We start from the raw sequence: 18,158 nt of genomic DNA, 5'->3' as shown, positions 1-18,158 counted from the left end.
TAGAAAGAACACAACAGAATATAACAAGAAAACAAAAGAGTAGATCAAATGTTCGTGAACAGTATGACTTAGCAATGGGGTACATGTTGGCAACCAGGAGTAAGCCACTGACATGTGGTGCAGCAGCATGGCTGATGCTCGTGCTTGAAGATGCTGAGCAGATGCCTGTTGTTGATTTAACTCCTTTACTCTTTGGGGGCCCGCCACCCAGCTTTCAAATAAATACATGGAAATGTTCTTATTTAAGAATGCCTGGCCTTCACTTGACTTATTTCTTGCCAGCTTTCCTAACTTAAATTATCCCATCGATCTTTTGCCTCTGGGATTTAATCTTTCTCTAGTCTCTATACCATTTTTTTTTTCTGTTTGCTCCACTACTACTTGTGTAGCTGGGGGACTGGACCCTCCCTGGTGTCCTCCTCTTCTGCTCCTTCTCTCACTCCTTGATCTTCTCTTCCCAGATTTCTCCTCCTTTTTATTCTCTCTGCCTGCCAGCCCCACCTATCCTTTCTCCTGCCTTGCTATTGGTCGTTTAGCTCTTTATTAGACCAATCGGATGTTTTAGACAGGCAAAGCAACACAGCTTCACAGAGTTAAACAGATGCAGCATAAAAGAAAGTAGCACATCTGCAACTAATAGTCCACAACAAATGCCATATAAAATATATATATATATATATATATATATATATATATATATATAGTGTCTCCATTATAAAATTTTAGAAAAATGTAATTCTAATCTGTAGTGACAACAGATAAGTTAATGGTTACCATGGGCTGGTAGGCATGGGACTAAATGCAATGGGATATTTGAAAGGCCAGTCCATAGAAACAGAAAGCAGGTGGGTAGAAGTGTGCTAGGCAAGGCTGAAGAGCTAGTTAAATCAGTCAGTTTGCAGACACATGAGGGTCCAAGGTTTGTATCACCTGTCTTCCTCAGTTGCCCTCTATTTTTGGGGGGACAGGGTCTCTCACTGAACCTGGAGCTCATTGAAGGCTGTCTGGGCAGTGAGGTCTAGGATCTGTCTGCTCTTCTCCCATAATGCTGAGGTTACAGGCACATGCTGCCACTGCAGGCTTCTGCACGTGTGCTGGGATCTGAACTTGGGTCTTCATTCTTGCACACCAAGTGCTTTACAGATCGAGCTGTCTCCCTGCTCCCTTCTGCATGTTTTAAAGAAAAATCAGACCATAACAAGGAGTGCGATGGGACATTAAAGAGAATCACATGGAATTTCTGGAATAGAGAATAACTTTTCCAAAACATTCCGTAGACCAATTTAACAGAGAATAGGGCTGCACACAAGGATGCTGGACACCAAGACATAACAAACATTATAAATTGAAGCACAGAGAGGGACAGACTGAGAAATGAACAAAGCTCTGATAATAATAAATATTACTGTATTTACATAAAAATATCAAAAATCTGGTATGCAATTGAAATTCTAAAGGGATGAAAGAGGAAGGAGCAGAAAAAATGAATAATGACTGAATATTTTCCAGAGCTGATGGAAACTATGACATCAGAGATCCCACTCCAGTCAGAAGAAACAAAATCCCACTGCCACAGGAAAATCAAATTGTTGAAGAATACTGTAGAAAGAAAACTGTAAAGCCAGAAGAGAAAAAGGCATTACATGTAGAGAAATAAGCATAAGAACTCCCTTCCTTCCTTCCCTCAAGGGCCTGGCTTCCAAATTGCGGTGGAGAAACTGACCTTGAATGACCTCAGCCTCCCAAACGTTATGATTTTAGGCCATGTACCAAATGTCCAGCTCTTCAATTTCTTTCTTAACATTAAATACAATGCCTACCATGGTAGCATAAAAACAGCATGGTTTTAGATTTCCTCCAAACCACGTAGGAGTCATACGCTCTCAGTGCCTCCTGCTTACTGTTCTCTCCACACCCCCCATTATTCTGTGGGATACTGTAAGTGGCAGGTGTTAAGCACCTCTTGAAAAAGTTTTATGTAGCGAGAGGCTACGTATGTGGATGCCCAGGGATGATGCAGCCACACGAAAGGTCATGTCAGAATGACACATCTAAACCAGTAATAAATGTCTGTTGTAAGCCACTGGCCTTCAGAGTAGCCAGTAACAGTGTCACATGACAGAGCAAAATTGAAATGGAGAAGTTGGGACGCTTGACTGCTGCTCTCCAAAAAAAGCCTGCAGTCTGACTAGAAAAACAGATGATTTGAACAAGCAACTCACGGTCCAGATTTGCATGCTGAGTGGACGGGGGTCCATTCTTGTGTGTCTGCCTATGGGGGAAGGTGAGAACTGAGAGATGGAATGTAGACTCGGACTGCCACAGTCCCACGCTTGGGTTGTAGCATTGCCAACTCCTGTGCTCTGGAAAGTGGGTTTCCCAGCAAACATCTAAGCCAGCATAGGCACTGACTGCTTCTTCCATCTTCTGAGTCTCAGACAATTAGTCTTTTTGTTTTTTGTTTGTTCATTTGTTTGTTTTTTGACACAGAGTTTCTCTGTGAAACAATCCTGACTGTCCTGGGACTCCAGGCTGGCCTTGAACTCACAGAGATCCACCTGCCTCTGCCTCTCGAGTGCTGGGATTAAAGGCGAGCACTAACACCACTTGGCAACAATTAGCCTTTCTTAGATTTACCTTTTTGCCTTGTTTTTAGCAAGCCTCCTTGACTGCTCTGTTTATCCTTTAACTAGTGAGAAATCTGCCTCTACAATCCATCCTGGGTTTCAGACTGTTTTAGTTAATATGGTGAGCTCTGAATTACATGTGGGAGTCAAACAGGGGGCAGTGCTTGAAAAGAAATCTACCCACTATATGGTGATTTTTATTTTATACATTTTAATCTCTGTTGTGGCTTTGTTTCCTCTTCTGTTTAAAGGGGCACTTGATGGGCTCCTTTCTCGCTGAAAGGGGCACCAGGAGCCCTCTTTCAAGCACTGAAGTCCTAGTTCATGTGCAGTTCAGAGCCTGGCTTTGTTCTGTTGTGAGTAGACACCATAGAGGGGCTTTGTTCAACCACCTGCTCTCCTTTAGAATGTGGTTACACACAGTGACTGTTCTCCTGATGCTCTTTTAGTGTGCACTCGTGTGTGTGCGTGTGCACATGGGAAGGCCAGAGATTGACCTTGAGTACCTTCCTCAGTCCTTCTCCACGTCATCTTTTGAGGAAAGGTCTGTCACTCAAATTGGAGCTCATTAATTCAGCTGGGCTGACTGGAGCCAGTGAACTTCAGAGATCCACCTTCCACTTCAGAGCTGAGGTTACAACCACATAAAGGTGCCAGAATTTTACTTTGAGTACTGAAGATCCAAACCCAAGTCCCCAAGCTAACACAATAGATACTTTAGTGTATTTATTTAAGTAATCTCTCAGCCCCTTCTGATTTTTTTTAAGGTTTCTTCATGTGTGGTGTTTTGACTGCATGTATGTCTGTGTACCATGTGCATATCTGGTGAACCTGGAACTGGGGTTATGGATGGTTGTGAGCCATGATGTAGGTGGTGAAAACCAAACCCTGGCTCTGTGCAATAGCAACAAGTGTTCTTCACTGTTGAGCCACCTCTCGGGCCCTGCCTGTTCTGATTCTTGACCGTGTCTTTGAACTCTGCTTTCCTTGGCTCTGTTCTTGCGCTTACCACATTTGGATCCTGTTCATAGCATCAGGTGTGGTAGAACCTAGCCAAGTATCTCCAGGTAGCATGGCTGAAGAGCAAGTCCAAAGGTCAACACTGGCCAGCACGCCCACCTGCTTGTAAAGTCTGAGGACAAGTTGGAGAGCTCTCCTTTTTCTTCTAGGACTTTGTGAATTGTGTGCAGCTTTTTTGGATGGTAGGTGGCATAAGCAGACCTGTTTTAAAGGAGAAATAGCAGAACCAGGTCTTACTTTTCTCTGGAATTGGTGTATATCCATTCTAGACTCTTAGGAAGGTGGAGCCAAAGCCAAGAGAGGATATAGTTTTGAGTCAGACTCAAAAACATCATCAGGGAAGCCCTGCTCTGGACCTCTGAATGCTGAAGTGACTTCCCCCAAAATCAGGCTTTCAGAGAGAGCCCCTCACTTGACTTTTGAAGTTTCTTTTATGGGGGAAGGGTTAGGGTTGATAGAAAACAGCTGTCGAGATAATTGGGTGTTAGCAGCTGGACAGAAGAGTGGGAATCGGCTCAGGGCTGCCTGCGTGGTACATAAGTGCAAGAAATCATCGTGTAGAAGAGTCATCAAGGCAAAGAGGCAATCATATATCACATGTTCAGGAGTTTAGCAAGGCAAAGGGGTGGTTATACATCATAGGGTCACGATTCAGCGTAGGTTGAAAACATGGTTGCAAGATACCGTGGCTTAGGAAACAGAAGCTTACTCTTGTAAGGTATGGAGCTTTAATAACAATGTATAGCAATTGGGCTGGAAAGATGGCTCAGAGGTTAAGAGCACTGGCTGTTCAATTCCCGGCAACCACATGGTGGCTCACAACCATCTGTAATGAGATCTAGTGCCCTCTTCTGGCATGCAGGCATACATGCAGGCAGAATACTGTATACATAATAAATAAATAAATCTTCGGGAAAAAAAAACAATATGTAACAATGTGGCTCCTGTTTTGGTTTCACAGTTAGCCCCGCACACCCCACTTTGGCGACTGTTGTTGTTCCTAGGAGTTAAGGCCATTCCCACTGTATCGTCGCTCAGCAGAACTAGAAAAATATACACCTCTTAGTCCAAGACTCCTGTACATGTGAACTGGAGGCACTGGGTGGCTCACCTAAGCCTCCCAGCAGGCCAGAGACTGGGCTAGGACTAGACCCCGGTGTCCTACTTCCCAGGCCTCTGCTTCCCCCACAGCCCACTCATCCTGGTGTGTCTGTGCCTTCGCTATGGTGCGCATTCAGTTATGCTCATTGCTGAGTCCCTGTTTGTTCTACACTATGGCCTGAGGAATGGAACTCTTTCCACCTGTAACCAACTTTCCTAGCTAACACTGTGCCCTTGGCCACAAGCACCCACAAGTAGAGCTTGGAGAAGCAGCCATGGGAAGGTGGCTGAAAGTGCAGTGATGGTGAGGCATGTTGCATACTCTTGGGAAACGTGGGCTCTCTTTCCTCTGGTCCACTCCCACTGGCATAGCAGGTGTGGAGTTGCCTAAGAGCCTGAACTACAAGGGGTGACAGGAGGAAAGGTCACAAGCAGGGCTTATCAGAGGAGCCAGTTTGACCTCTTGTCTGTACCTGTGAACTTTAAAAAATGCCTTCACTTTTAACCTACACCAAGACTGGGTTAACTTCTACACTGTATCATAAAACTTGGATTTATTCTTACATAGATCCTCTCCACCCCCCAGACTAAATGGCTTCTGGAATTGTTCTTCCATCTAGACTTACCTTCTTGAAAACACTGAAGTCTGGAGGCATGTGGAGGTCAGAGGACAACTTTGTGGAACCAGTTCTCTCCTCTACCTTTCCATGTGTGTGTGGTGTATGCATGTAGGTTTTGGGGATTGAATTCAGGTTACCAGGCTTGTACAGGAAGTGTCTTTACCTGTTGAGCCATCTTATCAGCCCTAGATTTACCTTCCTAGTGTGCTCATCTCTGAGATGCTCTTCTTGACTTTTGCAATCCAGATTACGTAGAGATCTGAGTTTCACAAGCTTTACTTTGCACTTGATACTATTCCAGGCCAGTTAAGCTGGGCACTGTCCTAGTCCCAGCATCACCAGTTACCACCTGTAGTTCTTTAACTGCTCTGAGCACCAGTTTCTTTACCTGGAAATGAGGGTGATGCCATCCTAGGGTGAGTTTATCTTGAGTGCCTTCTGGGAGCTATCAGTTTCCCTGAGCTGACACAATTTTAACTGGTCAAACTACCTCAGAAATCCTCAAAGGAACCCAGCTGAGTGCACACAGGGTCTAGATGGCAGCTCAGTCTGCTTGTCCGAGAAGATGCGTTGAGGCATTCTGGAACCACGCTGGGATGAACCTGTTCTCCCTAATGGGCTGTCTGTTTATAGGAACATGCACTGCTAACCAGGGCTGTGGAGGACAAAGAGCCTCTGTGAATGTGGCCCCTTCACAACGGCTAAAGAATGGCACAGATTAAAGGTGGATCATCCCATCTCAAATGGTCTGGATTAAAAGTGGGTCTTCCCATTTTACATGATTTAATTTGGAAAAAATCCCTCACAGGTGTGCTCAGCCTCTTGGGTTTAGTTAATTACAGGTGTAGTCAGTTGACAGCCAAGTTTAGCCATCACAATTCCATCCTTGTCAACTTCGCACAGTCATATCTTCTTATATCATGCTTAATTTCAAAATGAAAACAATAACCAGGTATAATTACACCCAACATGATATAACTATCCCATGTACAATTGCAAATGCATTATGTACTTAACAAGGTCTTTAATTTTGCCTAACATGATATAATTATCCCTCATACAACCCTTAACACATTATAAATTTAGAATAGGTGACAGTGTCCCTTGAGGGACATTCTTCTGGTATCTCAACAATGGTAGCTTCTGATGTTCTCTTCATTGATGTTATATCACATGCTGTAGATATTAAAGAAAGTAAGCGGAAATATCTGTACAAACACCTTAGCAAAACCACAACAGAAGCACTCAGGTCTGCTATAACCCTTGTTTCTCAACTGGTCCCGTGGCCTTAGCTGGTAATTATACCCACCTTCTTCCACCACCCATTCAGTATTTCCTCCACCCTCAGTAAGAACTCAGCAGGTGTCGAGTCTTTTCCTGGAGAAGTGTTCCCATACCTTCATGCCTGAAGGATGGTGCCCTTTGTCATCCTGCCTGGATTAGCTTGTTGTGGTTTCCCATTGACTTTAATCACAGGACATGGTAGCACCAAGAGACACCCTACAGGATCTCCTGCACTTCAGACAGAATCCTTCTTACCTCCATTGTGGAGAAGCAATCCAGTTTTCCCTTGGTAGTCTGGATCAGTCCTCCAGGCTGCTGCCACCTATTGGTACTGTAACTATGTCTTCATATTATCAGGCTGTTTCAGGGTAGTAGAGAAGATGGTAAGAGTAGTGGATTCCATGATCATGGGCTCACTGCCACACTTCTGAAGTGAGGTCCTTTGTCAGAAGCTATAATGTATGGAATGCCACTACTGTAGAGAATGCATTCTGTAAGTCCAGGAATCAAAGCTGGAAAAAGGAATAGTTCCACTCACTATCACCACTAGTGACCCACTAAGAAAATTTTTGTTTCCTGTTCTTTTTTTTGGATTTTCGAGACAGGGTTTCTCCGTAGCTTTTGGTTCCTGTCCTGGAACTAGCTCTTGTAGACCAGGCTGGCCTCAAACTCACAGAGATCCGCCTGTCTCTGCCTCCCGAGTGCTGGGATTAAAGGTGTGCACCAGCTAGTCCAATGATGGCAGACTGCCAATAGGAAGGTCCACAAATCCAGTAGTTGTTCAGTCCGTGAGGCAGGATGTTTCATCCGGTCTCCAGTGTACACCAGAATGCTGAAGAAGCATGCTCTAATGCCAGTGAGGGGATGGACTTGCCAGTGAGGCAAGAGCAAGCAGGCAAAGAACAAAGCGTTCTTCTTCTATGCCCTTTATATAGACTGCCAGAAGATGTGGCCCAGATTAAAGGTGGATCTTTCTATCTCAAAATACCTGGATTAAAGGGAAATCACCAGCAATACCTGTTCTTAATTCTTACAACATCTATTAATCTTTATTAATTTTGATGAAAATGACTAGTTAGTATTTTCAAAGTCAACATAAGCATGGCTTCCTATCTTCCTGTGTGTTTATCAGCTGCTATATTGCTTTCCATCAGAGTCCCCTGTGAGGTGCTGTCAGGGATAATACTGGGACTCCCTCCTCCTCGGTTCATTGTCATTAGCAGGTAGCACTGCCTCCTTCCTCCCAGGGGAAGCTGTGACTTCCAGGACTGTGTTCAGAAGAGTAAGCTCATTGACTGGTTCAGCTTTTCTGAGAGGTCATCATTTATCTCTTAGCCCTTGGCTGAGCATGTTCAAGAGGTCTAAATCTGGCTACCTTTGAATCTTAGCTGATTCAGAAAAAGTTAAGTCCTTACCAAAAACTACTTGTGAGCACTTGTGGTTAAAAACCTAGTTGTCAAAAACAAAAACAAAACAAACAAACAAAAAAAAAAACCTAGTTGTCTGGTTCTGGCTTCTGAGTCCAGATACTATGATCAAGACCTTGTGGACCAGTTTCTTCCGCCCTGCACTAACGGGTAATTGTCCTCTGGCATTCTTGCTGGCAGCTTCCTTGTTCAGACCAAAGCAATTTTAGTTTCTACACCTAAGTTGAAAAGACCTGTCATGAAAATTCATGGAACTTACTGAAATCAAAATAATTACCCAGACAATCTCAAGAAATGGAGCTTGAGGGACAATCTAAATCCATTCCTTTGTTCAGCAGATATTATCCAGCTATCAGATGTGAGCCAGGCTCCATCTGAGTGCCACTGGTGAATATGGTTGACGTGACCCCACAGAGCTGACATGCTACTGAAAATAAGACAAATGGCCCGGAAAATACGTGAGAAGCCAGGCCTAATCCCAAGTACTCATGAGGCTGAGATAGGAAGATCATGGTTTCAGTCTCCCTGGGCTACAAAGCGAGTTCTAGGCCAGCTTGAAGTTTAGTTTGATGTTATCTTAAATTAAAAATATAAAAGTATAGTCAAATAAAAATAAAAACAACAGGGCTACCGATGTAGGTCAGGGTCAGGGTGCTTGTCTAGCACACATGTGGCCCTGGCTTCAGTCTCCAGTACCAAAAAAAATAAGAAAGAAGAAACATGGTAATTTCTGAGTATCATGGATAGTATAAACAGGAGGTTGGTGACCTACAGATGTGGGTGTCTGCAGAAGCTTTGAGGAGATGACCTGAGAACCAGTACAGGATAGGGGAAGTCAGTCACTTGTTGGCCTGGAACAGAGTGCTGCTGCAAGAAAGACAGAATGTGGGTGTTTGCAAGAGGAGGCCTGTGTGGTAGAGGGTGGAGGCAGGTCAGAAGAGCAAGCGAGATCCGGCCATGTGGGACCTTGCTAGAGAAGGAGTTTGCCCTTCCCCTGAATGCTAGGGAGAAGTGAGGGACCGCTTTGTGTTTGTGTCTTTAATGGTAGGGGATTGTTTACTAAAGTGAAATGACACATCTTAAGTGTGAAATTTGATGAATTTATATGTCAATTGTATTTTAAGTGAAAAGAGACTGCACAATCTATTTCTATTCTGGAGAGGCCAGTGACAGCTAAATGGACAAATAGATACAGAGATAGAAAGATGGATGGATAAATAGACAGATACAGAGATAGAAAGATGAATGGGTGGATGAATGGGCAGATACAGAGGTAGAAAGATGAATGGGTGGATGGATAGGTGGATAAATGGACAGATACAGAGGTAGAAAGATGGGTGGGTGGTAGGTGGGTGATAGACAGACAAACAAACAATATTCCATCTTGTTATAAAACATAGTATGGCTCTGGGAAGGTATTTATTTACTGAATTTTGGAAAAGAGTGGTGGAAGATGCCATCTGATATTGTCTTCTTGCCATCTCTGCCCCAGGAAAAGGCCAAGTGGGGGCCAAGAGAAGGAGTTTGACTCCGGTTTGTGTCAGTTGGCTTCAGCTTGGGCCGTCAGGTCCCCCAGACGTGCTTGTTGATTGTGGTTAGCAGATGTGGCCTAGATTTTTCTGCCCTACCAACAGGCCCAGACGATTCATCCTTCTCTTTGTTGAGGATGACTCATGAACTGGACCGGCATGTGATGTTTGTTTCTGCGGTGTGATTCTCAAGGGTTATTGAAAAGGTCCCTCTCGGAAGGTAGCTTCTGCATTGCTGTTTTCTAGTACCTGAAAATCTGTTGTTCAGCGGCCCTGTGGTTGATCTAAGCCCATGAGCCTGCTTAGTTGATTCTGTGGACTGAGTTCTCCTGGTGTCCTCCATCCACTCTGACTCCTACATTCTTTCCACCCCCTCTTCCGGAGGGTTCCCTGATCTCCAAGGGGAGGGACCCAATAGAGACCTCGAATTTAGACTCTCCTCTCTGCATAATGTCTGCTACTGGAGGAAACTCTATAATGATGACTGGACAAGGCACCAATTTATGCGGATAGCATAATAGTAAGAAACATGGCATTGATATTTATTTATCTATTTATTTATTTGCCAGTCGTGTTTGGTTCTACCCTAGGTCTCTAGGCTATACAGTCTCTAGTTCCTGGCCATCCAGGCAATATGTCAGGTCTAGGCTCCCTCTCATTGCTGGGCCTCCAATTAAACCAGACATTGGTAGGCCACCCCACAAGTTCTGTGCCACCCTTGCCCAAGCACATCTTGCAGGACTGCATGGCTGGGTTGGTGTCTAGGTTTCTCATTCTCTAACCTGCAGAATTCCTGCCTTTCCGAGCCAAACGGACTAAAGCCTGGAGGAGAAGGCTCCATGCAGGCACCTGTCCAACCTCTACATTCCGTGAGCAGTGTGGATGTTGTCCTCAGTAGTGGGACCCCACTGCCAGTTTTCTGTCCTAGCATCAGCATGGGTTGTTTAGGGATCTCTCAGTCAACACCTCAATCGAATGCAACTCAGTCCCACGCCTAGGCCTGCCTAGCTACACAAGATGGCCAGTTCAGACTCCATATCCTTCTTTACTGGGAGTCCTCATGGGGTCAACCTCATAGATTTCACTTCCCCCAAAGCCCGCCCCCATTCCAGCTGTCTCCTCCCACATTCTCTCCTTCCACCCCCACCCCCACTACCTGATCCTCTGCTCCAGCCCCCACCTGCCCCAATCCCCCTTGCCAGGGAGATCCTTGCTTCCTTCTAGAGCCCTCCTGTTTGCCTCCCTCTCTGTGTCTGTGAGCTGTAGCTGTGTTTGATACTGTGCATTTACTTAATGGCTAATATCCACTTATACGCAAATACATACTATATTTATCTTTCTGGGTCTGGGTTACCTCACTTAGGGTGATTTTTTTTTTCTAGTTTCATCCATTTGCCTGCAAATTTTATGATTTTTTTTTAAACAGCTGAGTAGTACCTCATTGTGTAAATGAACATTTTCTTTATCCATTCTTGTGTTGAGGGATATCTAAGTTGTTCTCAGTTTCTGGCTCTTATGAATAAAACTGCAATGAAAATGGTTGAGCAGGATGGAGTGTGCTTTGGGTATATGCCCAAGTCTTGAGGTAGATGATTCCCACCTTTCTGAGGAACTGGTGGATGGCTACTTCTTACCATGTCCTCACATGGTCTTTTCTTGGTGCACTCATACATCTGTGTCCGGATTCCCCTTTTTGTAAGAACACCAATCATACTGGTTAGGACCCCCCAAAGGACCTTATTTATCTTAATTGCTTTTTCAAAAGCACTGTCTCCCAATATAGTCAGTAAGGATTTATTCCATAGTACTGCAATTGTTTTCCTTTATCCATGCATCACGTTAATGTAGTAGTATAACAATAGATTTATTCTATAATTACTTATAATGTCTTTTAATTACAGCATTTTATGTGATTTGTTTAACATATATAATTATAATCTATAACATATATAATGTATAATTTCTCTCCATAAGCCATTAGAAAGAAAATTATAGCCACTCTGTTACCTAAATGTGTGTATTGTAGAAATTAGAACATTCTCCTTTTAGAATATTTGATGTCCTTTATAATGGTGAGGAGAGAGCTGGGCATGGTGGTACATGCCTTTAAGCTCAGCACTGAGGAGGCAGAGGCAGGTGGATCTCTGAGTTTGAGGCCAGCCTGGTCTACAGAGCGAGTTCCAGGACAGCTAGGGCTACACAGAGAAATACTGTTTTGGAAAATGAAAAAGTAAAATAATACTATTAATGATGAGGATAGGACTGATAAGCATAAAATGGCTCTGACCCCAGCTGCAAGTTTCTAGACCATTCTCTAGTGAGCCCCCACCCCTCTGAGGCTTGGCCTGCTTCTAGGAAAACCTGCTTTCAAAAGCCATTCAGGCCAGCAAGGCCTCTTGGCTTCCACTTGAGGTTCTTTGGCACTGTTGAGGTTTTGGGTCCACATGTGTCAAGGACGCAGCAGACTTCCTGATAGCTGCACCAGCTTTTCAGTCTCTGTACCAACACGACTGGAGATGGCAGGCTTGCTATTGCAATCTTTTATGGGCAGCCTTGCCCTGCCAAATGTGGACTGCTGTATTTATTCAGAGAGCAGGGTTTATTGACTTGCGTTCTGTTTCCTCTCTAACCCTCCTCCTGCTGTTCCTCTGGAAGCTTGGGATTTCTCCAGAAGTTGGTTCTCGCCTGCTACCAGTTGTGATTAGGGATCTTTCATGCCTTCAGTCAGTCTTTTTCTTTCTTAGCACTTCAGTGGGGGTAAATATCATACCAGCAGCACTTGTGGTGATTGTTTTAGTTGTGGAATGTTGCCAAGAGCTTTAGGAATGCTTGTAATAGTGAAACTTTATTTCCTCTGTTCTAGACAGTGTGCCCAGACCACTCGGGCAAATCTGGTGAGTTCTTTGCCAGCCCAGGTTGAACAGGTTGTTGCTGCCTCTTCCATAGAACTGTGGGCACAGCCAGCATCCTTTCTCGGGGCCTCCACCCAGGAAGCCATGTCTGCATAGTTCTCGGGGCTGCTTTTCTAAGCCAACTCTGCTTAGACTCTCCTGGCTCTTCCTTTTCTGCAGGATTCACTCCAGACTCCCAGACCCAGTACTCAGGACCCTCACTACCCAATTTGGTCCATGTTCAATGTGCCACCCTCTTACCTGCTGTTTCTCCAGCAGACTTTCTTGTTATCTACTTTGGTGAGACCTATCAAATCATTCTGAACACACAGCCATATTCTGTTGCTGTACCTGTGAGCTCATGAAGCTGTGTCTGCTCGGCATCCATGCTCCTCTCTGGTCTTTCAGCAAGCTCTTATCAGCCTTGAGGACTTCGAAGCCAGTCCTAACTACTGCTTCCAGACTCAAATTTGTCTCTTTTCTAGCACTTTCTGTCCTGTGTGACTACATAGCTCTGCCTGTTTCCTAGACAGCTAACTTTACATTTGTATCCTCAGTGTCTGGCTTGGAGTAGACAGTAAACCTCAGGATAAGTGGGTGGGTTGTCCTCAGACAGAACATACGCTAGAGTGAGAAGACACTGCATTGTCCTTTGCTGTTCCTGGTCATTACCTAAGTGAGCTTTGTCAGAAGGAAATGCAGGTTTATGCACCCTGTGAGACGTCTCGCTTAATAAGTATCTCGTTCTGAAGAATCCATGCAGACAGACGGCAGTACAGGCTCTCGGTAACCTTCACGTGAGCAATATGTGTATGTCCTGAGCTAACAATGTATTTTAAGTCAACAGTGTAAGTAGCAGGTGGACTGATAACCCAACCTGTGTATGTACTTTGCTTTGCTGTTTTGAGAAGCTACTGATGTCTGTCTGTTCTTCCAGTTAAACGCTTCCGAGAACCAAAGCATGAAAGACGGCCATGGAGAATATGGTATGTACCAGCATGCTGACTCACCCTAGAAGACTCTCTGCTCTGTTGGGGATTTGGTGGGGACTGGCAGCAGTGTATTGGGGTAGGTAGGGCATGAAATAGAGATTATGTATCATATAAAGGATGAGGAATTCCTCACATGGGTTTTAGGCACGCTGTATAATATGCAATTAGTCCTGTTTTTTCCCTTTATTTATAATGTTGCTTTCGGCAGTGGACGACGACAGCACAAATGTGGCAGCCTCTGCTGCGGGTCTCCTCGTTTCGACTCGTTACGAGATTATTCTTGACTTCTGCAGTCTGTATGTGTAAACAAATGCAAATTTATTTGGAGATTCATCATGCATATGCCAGAGATCCTTAGAATACCCCCTACCAGATGTGACCCCCAAACTCAAGGAAACAGTGTTTATATTTCCTGATTTGTTATGAAGGACGCAGATAAATGGCTAGACGGAGAGGTTCAGTGAACTGGAATGTCCCGAGCACAGTCCTGTGACGATGGCTTTAGAACACACCATCCCCTGTGTACCAGTTCATTGCTCACTGGTTCCAAAGTACTCCAGGCCCCATGTGTTAAGATCACTAGACTTACCTGTCTGTTAACTTAGTCTACAGCCCTTCTTTTTCTCCCTGGAGTATGGTGGGTCTTGGTTTAATCACAACTTAGTCTTTCAGTGGCCTTGCCATCCTAAATCTTTGTAGGAACTAGTCACCTTTTTAGAACAAAAGAGGCTCCTATGACCCAGGACAATCCACAGGACTGGCAAGTCTGTGAGGGGACCTGGGGCCAAACACCAAGTATTAGGACAAAAGATATTCCTCATACCTCTAGCACTTGGGAAGTTACAGGAGCCTTGGGACTCTGGAAGAGGGGTGCAGAGCGAGTGTTTAGTGTAGATACTCACTTTGTGTAGGAGGACCCTACAGTAGCAGTTGTGTGTTCGTTATGTGGTGGTCAAGCTTCAGAAATAGATTCCAAGGATGAAACTCCCAAACAGTAAGTCATTCGGCAGGAGACAAGCAGGCTTCAGGGAACAGTGTGGACTCCCCTGAACTCACTCCTGCCCTAAGGAAACTTCCGCTCCCCTTCAGAAGACCCCATCGTCATGTCGATAAGTGCGATAGGAATTGCCACGCATGCACTCACTGGTTCTTAAAGAATTGTTCCCACGGGTGGGGAATTCGTGTTGGTCTCACTCAGTCTCTGGTTCTCCCAGATCTGTCATTTAGTCCTACTCTCAGAGCTAGTGAGGAAAACGAGACCCTCTGCATCTTACGCATGTTGTTTGGTATCTCCTTCCACTGCATTTAGGAATGACTTTGAGGCTTGGTCTGGGTGATCTGTGGCTGCTGTCCTGTCAGGTTGGTAACCCTTGCTGGTTCTGTTTTGTGCAGGTTTTTAGACACTTCCAAACAAGCCATAGGGATGCTGTTCATCCACTTTGCAAATGTGTACCTAGCAGATCTCACTGAAGAGGACCCTTGTTCACTGTGAGTCTTGTATTTGAATTCGACCTCAGCTGAAAAATCGACTGGCCTTCTCTTCCCTTGCTAGTGCAGCCCTCTTGCTTGGGAGAGGCACCCATCCCTTCCCATCTGAATTCCTCTCTAGTTTCATCCTATGCATGCCTTCATGAGTTTATATACTCGGCTTTTGGTTGGCTCTTAGGGCTTTGACAGTTACCTTGTGTATTGGCTTTCTACTAATCAGTCCAAGTTCAAGCCCAGCAGCCCCATGTTTCCAGCACCCTCCCCCCAAGCAGGACAGGATAGCACAGCAGGAACAGCTCTGTGCCAGTTGCAGAGCACATAGGCTTTCCAATGTGATGTGAGATGCTGTACTTCTACTAGCAGGAGGAGTGGTCATTCCCTTAGCAGACAGAGTGGCAGAGGTTTTACCCCAATCCTAACTCTTGCTCCCCATCTTCAGCTTCAAGTTAGAGGTGCCAAACGTTCACACAGTGCAGAGGTGGTGGAGGTAGACTTCAGCCAGTCTGCGCCATGGCCCCGTGATGCTCTGATGCCTGAGTGGGTCTCCTGTGTTGAATACAGAGTACTTTCCAAGTACAGCACACAGTGGGTTCAGGAAGTATTTGACAAGTATGTAAGTGAGTGCAAGACTGAATGTACCCATTTCTTGGTATTTTTCAGGCTTTACCTCAGATGTGGAAATGCAGGTGTGGATGGTTTTCCTCACCAATTAGAGCGGTAGCCTCCTGCCAGAGTAGAAGTTGCTTTAGAAGCTGTGGCTGTTCTTTCTGACTCTGATCTGAGAGTGACCTCTTGTGTCTTTAAGGGGGAAGAGCAAGCTGCCTGCCTCCCTCTCCATGCTTTTTTTTTTTGGGTTCTGGGGACTGAGCACAGTTTGCTGCCCCCATATTGGAGTGTTGTGCACAGCACATAACCAGGCTGGAGCAGAGGTCTGCTAGTCTGCATGAAATGTCTCGGTCCTAGCAGCTCGGAAGCCCTGTTCTTGAGCTTATCTACAGGGAGTTCAGAACCATTGGTGTCAGAGAGGGTCAGGACCTGCCTCAGTGACCTCATTTTCCACTTAGTCTCTCTTGGATAGCTGGAGCCTGTGTCCAGCAGTGCTCAGTTAGATCTAGGTATAGGGCCCTTGAAGGGGGGCAGGTAAACAAGATGTTTTACCTTGGTGAGAAAAGGTTTGTGTCTGGAAAATGGAAATAAGCCTGCAGGAATGTGTGGTCACTATGGGCATGCCTCCCCACGCCCCTTCCTCCAGTCCTCTGACCTTTTCTCAGAGCAGCAGAACTCTCACTGAAATATAAAAGTCAAGTCTGGGAGTGAAGTTATGGCAGAGCATCTGCCTAGCATATATACAGGGTACTGGGTTCCAGCACCAGCACCACTACAAAAAAGTGAAACTATTGTTTGCACACATGATTACAGATAGGGGTGAACATGTGGCCGTGTGACCTGCCTGCTTTGTCTAAGAAGTCTCAGAAACCATTTTCCTTGAATGCCCTGGGAAAGTGGCACAGTTCTATGACCTCATGTGGCCTGAACCATCAGGGAATGAGCAGAATTACTTAATGGATTTATTGTTGTCAGTTGGGTTTTCTTTTCCTCTCAGATTCCTTGCTACTTCCAGGTATGCTGTCTTCTATTGAATCTTGGCCTTGACACATATACTTGAAATTTATAGAGTGTCTTTGTCCTTCTCGTTCCTGTTCTTCAAGTTTTCAGTGTTAGCGCCTTTTCAGACACCTAGAAATGGAAGCCGCCATTTCCATTGCCCCTTGCATAAATACATGTAAGGGTACCACTCTCTTCCAGTAGGTCAAACAAAGACTGGATCTCTTAGCCTGATCCCAGACCCTGGTAAGTGCTTCACTGAGGCCCCAGCTTAGTGGCTTTTGTTCCCTGACCATGCCGGTATGGCCTCTCTTTCTAGGTACCTCATCAACTTTCTTCTGGACGCCACTGTAGGCATGCTTCTCATTTATGTGGGCGTACGTGCTGTCAGTGTCTTGGTGGAGTGGCAGCAGTGGGAATCGCTGCGTTTTGGAGAATATGGTAATGTCCATGGACACTGGGTAGAGCGTGTTGGGGACTACTCACCCTGGAGGCCTGTGAAAGGAGTGTGTTTTAGGGTCTGAATATCACTTTCCTGGGGGCAGGAAGAAAGTACTTCAAGGCCAAAACACTCACTTTTATGGGAGAGAAAATGGCAGAAACCAGGGGAAGCCCTTCTACCAGAGGCACCTGTAATCCCACCTGCAGGACTGCGAAGCCACCTCATGCTGCTGAGATCCCCAAAGATCTCACCTCACCTGCCCACACATTAGAAAGAGGGGGCGAGTCTTGTCTCGGAAGGTAGTCCACAAGGAGGTAAAAGCCTGACCCTTCCACAGTGTCTGCCCTGTCACTTGGCCATTCTGCTGACTGGAGTGTGCATCCCCTCTGAGGTCAGGTTAACTATACACTTATCCCCATCTAGCATGTGGCTGTCCCAGTCACTCAGACATGAGGTCATCACCACCTAGATAGAAGGCTTCAGGCCAGCAGCTTGGTTTACAAGGCCTACCTTGTAAGACGCCTGTGTCACGGCCTGAGTCAGAAGCTGTCTTTGGCTATTAGCATATGAAGGGTTGAAGGTGACCTCCATAGGGGCTGCTAGTGCCCAGCTACTCTTCTGAAACAGTGTTAGTAGAGCTTCACCACAAGAGGGCACCAGGGCAAACACAAGAGTTGTGGTTAGAAATCTGGATCCACATTCCCCTGTCAGGCCATCCAAACAACCCATGGCTCTGGGCCCAGAGAACTGCTCACTTCTAGGTGGCTGATGATCTCTGAGGGGCTGACAGTTTAAAAGGGCACATGATGGGTGGAGCTGGCTGTGGAGTGCCTTGGGAATTTCTAGAAATCTTAAGTAATTGTTTGTCTTCAGGGAAGATGAGCTCAGGGGAGGGCTTTTCTTAGCCTGTTACTTGATGCCCATGAGTCACTGACTTAAGATAGTGCCGCACACAGCATGTCTGCAGGACTCAAGGGAAGGCCTTTGCAGTGCCCAAATCATAGCGCTCTCAGCTTGCAGGACAGAAATGGGCCACACCACATGTGGACCGAGTCTGCATCATTCTCATTTATAAAATGGACAGCTAGAGGAGTTAAGTGACAGAGCAGCTGGGGTATGTGTGAGGCTCTGT

The 18,158-nt window shown here is 45.5% G+C and overlaps 1 protein-coding gene across 1 annotated transcript in view; it reads left to right on the top strand.

The window, feature by feature from the left end:
* The window catches only part of LOC121455114 (store-operated calcium entry regulator STIMATE), a 41,832-nt gene that overhangs the window by 12,685 nt on the left and 10,989 nt on the right, over nucleotides 1–18,158 (top strand). Inside the window, exons 2-4 of the mRNA XM_041662673.1 lie at nucleotides 13,437–13,485; nucleotides 14,884–14,979; nucleotides 16,904–17,025. Coding sequence (XP_041518607.1) covers nucleotides 13,437–13,485; nucleotides 14,884–14,979; nucleotides 16,904–17,025 — 267 coding nt within the window. The remainder of the gene's footprint in view (nucleotides 1–13,436; nucleotides 13,486–14,883; nucleotides 14,980–16,903; nucleotides 17,026–18,158) is intronic.

This window comes from Microtus oregoni, unplaced genomic scaffold, assembly GCF_018167655.1.
Source record: "Microtus oregoni isolate MIOR12 unplaced genomic scaffold, Mior012 000013F_ref0000133, whole genome shotgun sequence".
Lineage (NCBI taxonomy): Eukaryota > Metazoa > Chordata > Mammalia > Rodentia > Cricetidae > Microtus > Microtus oregoni.
The sequence above is the reverse complement of the archived record's forward strand: the minus strand, read 5'-3'. Positions and strand labels throughout refer to the sequence as shown.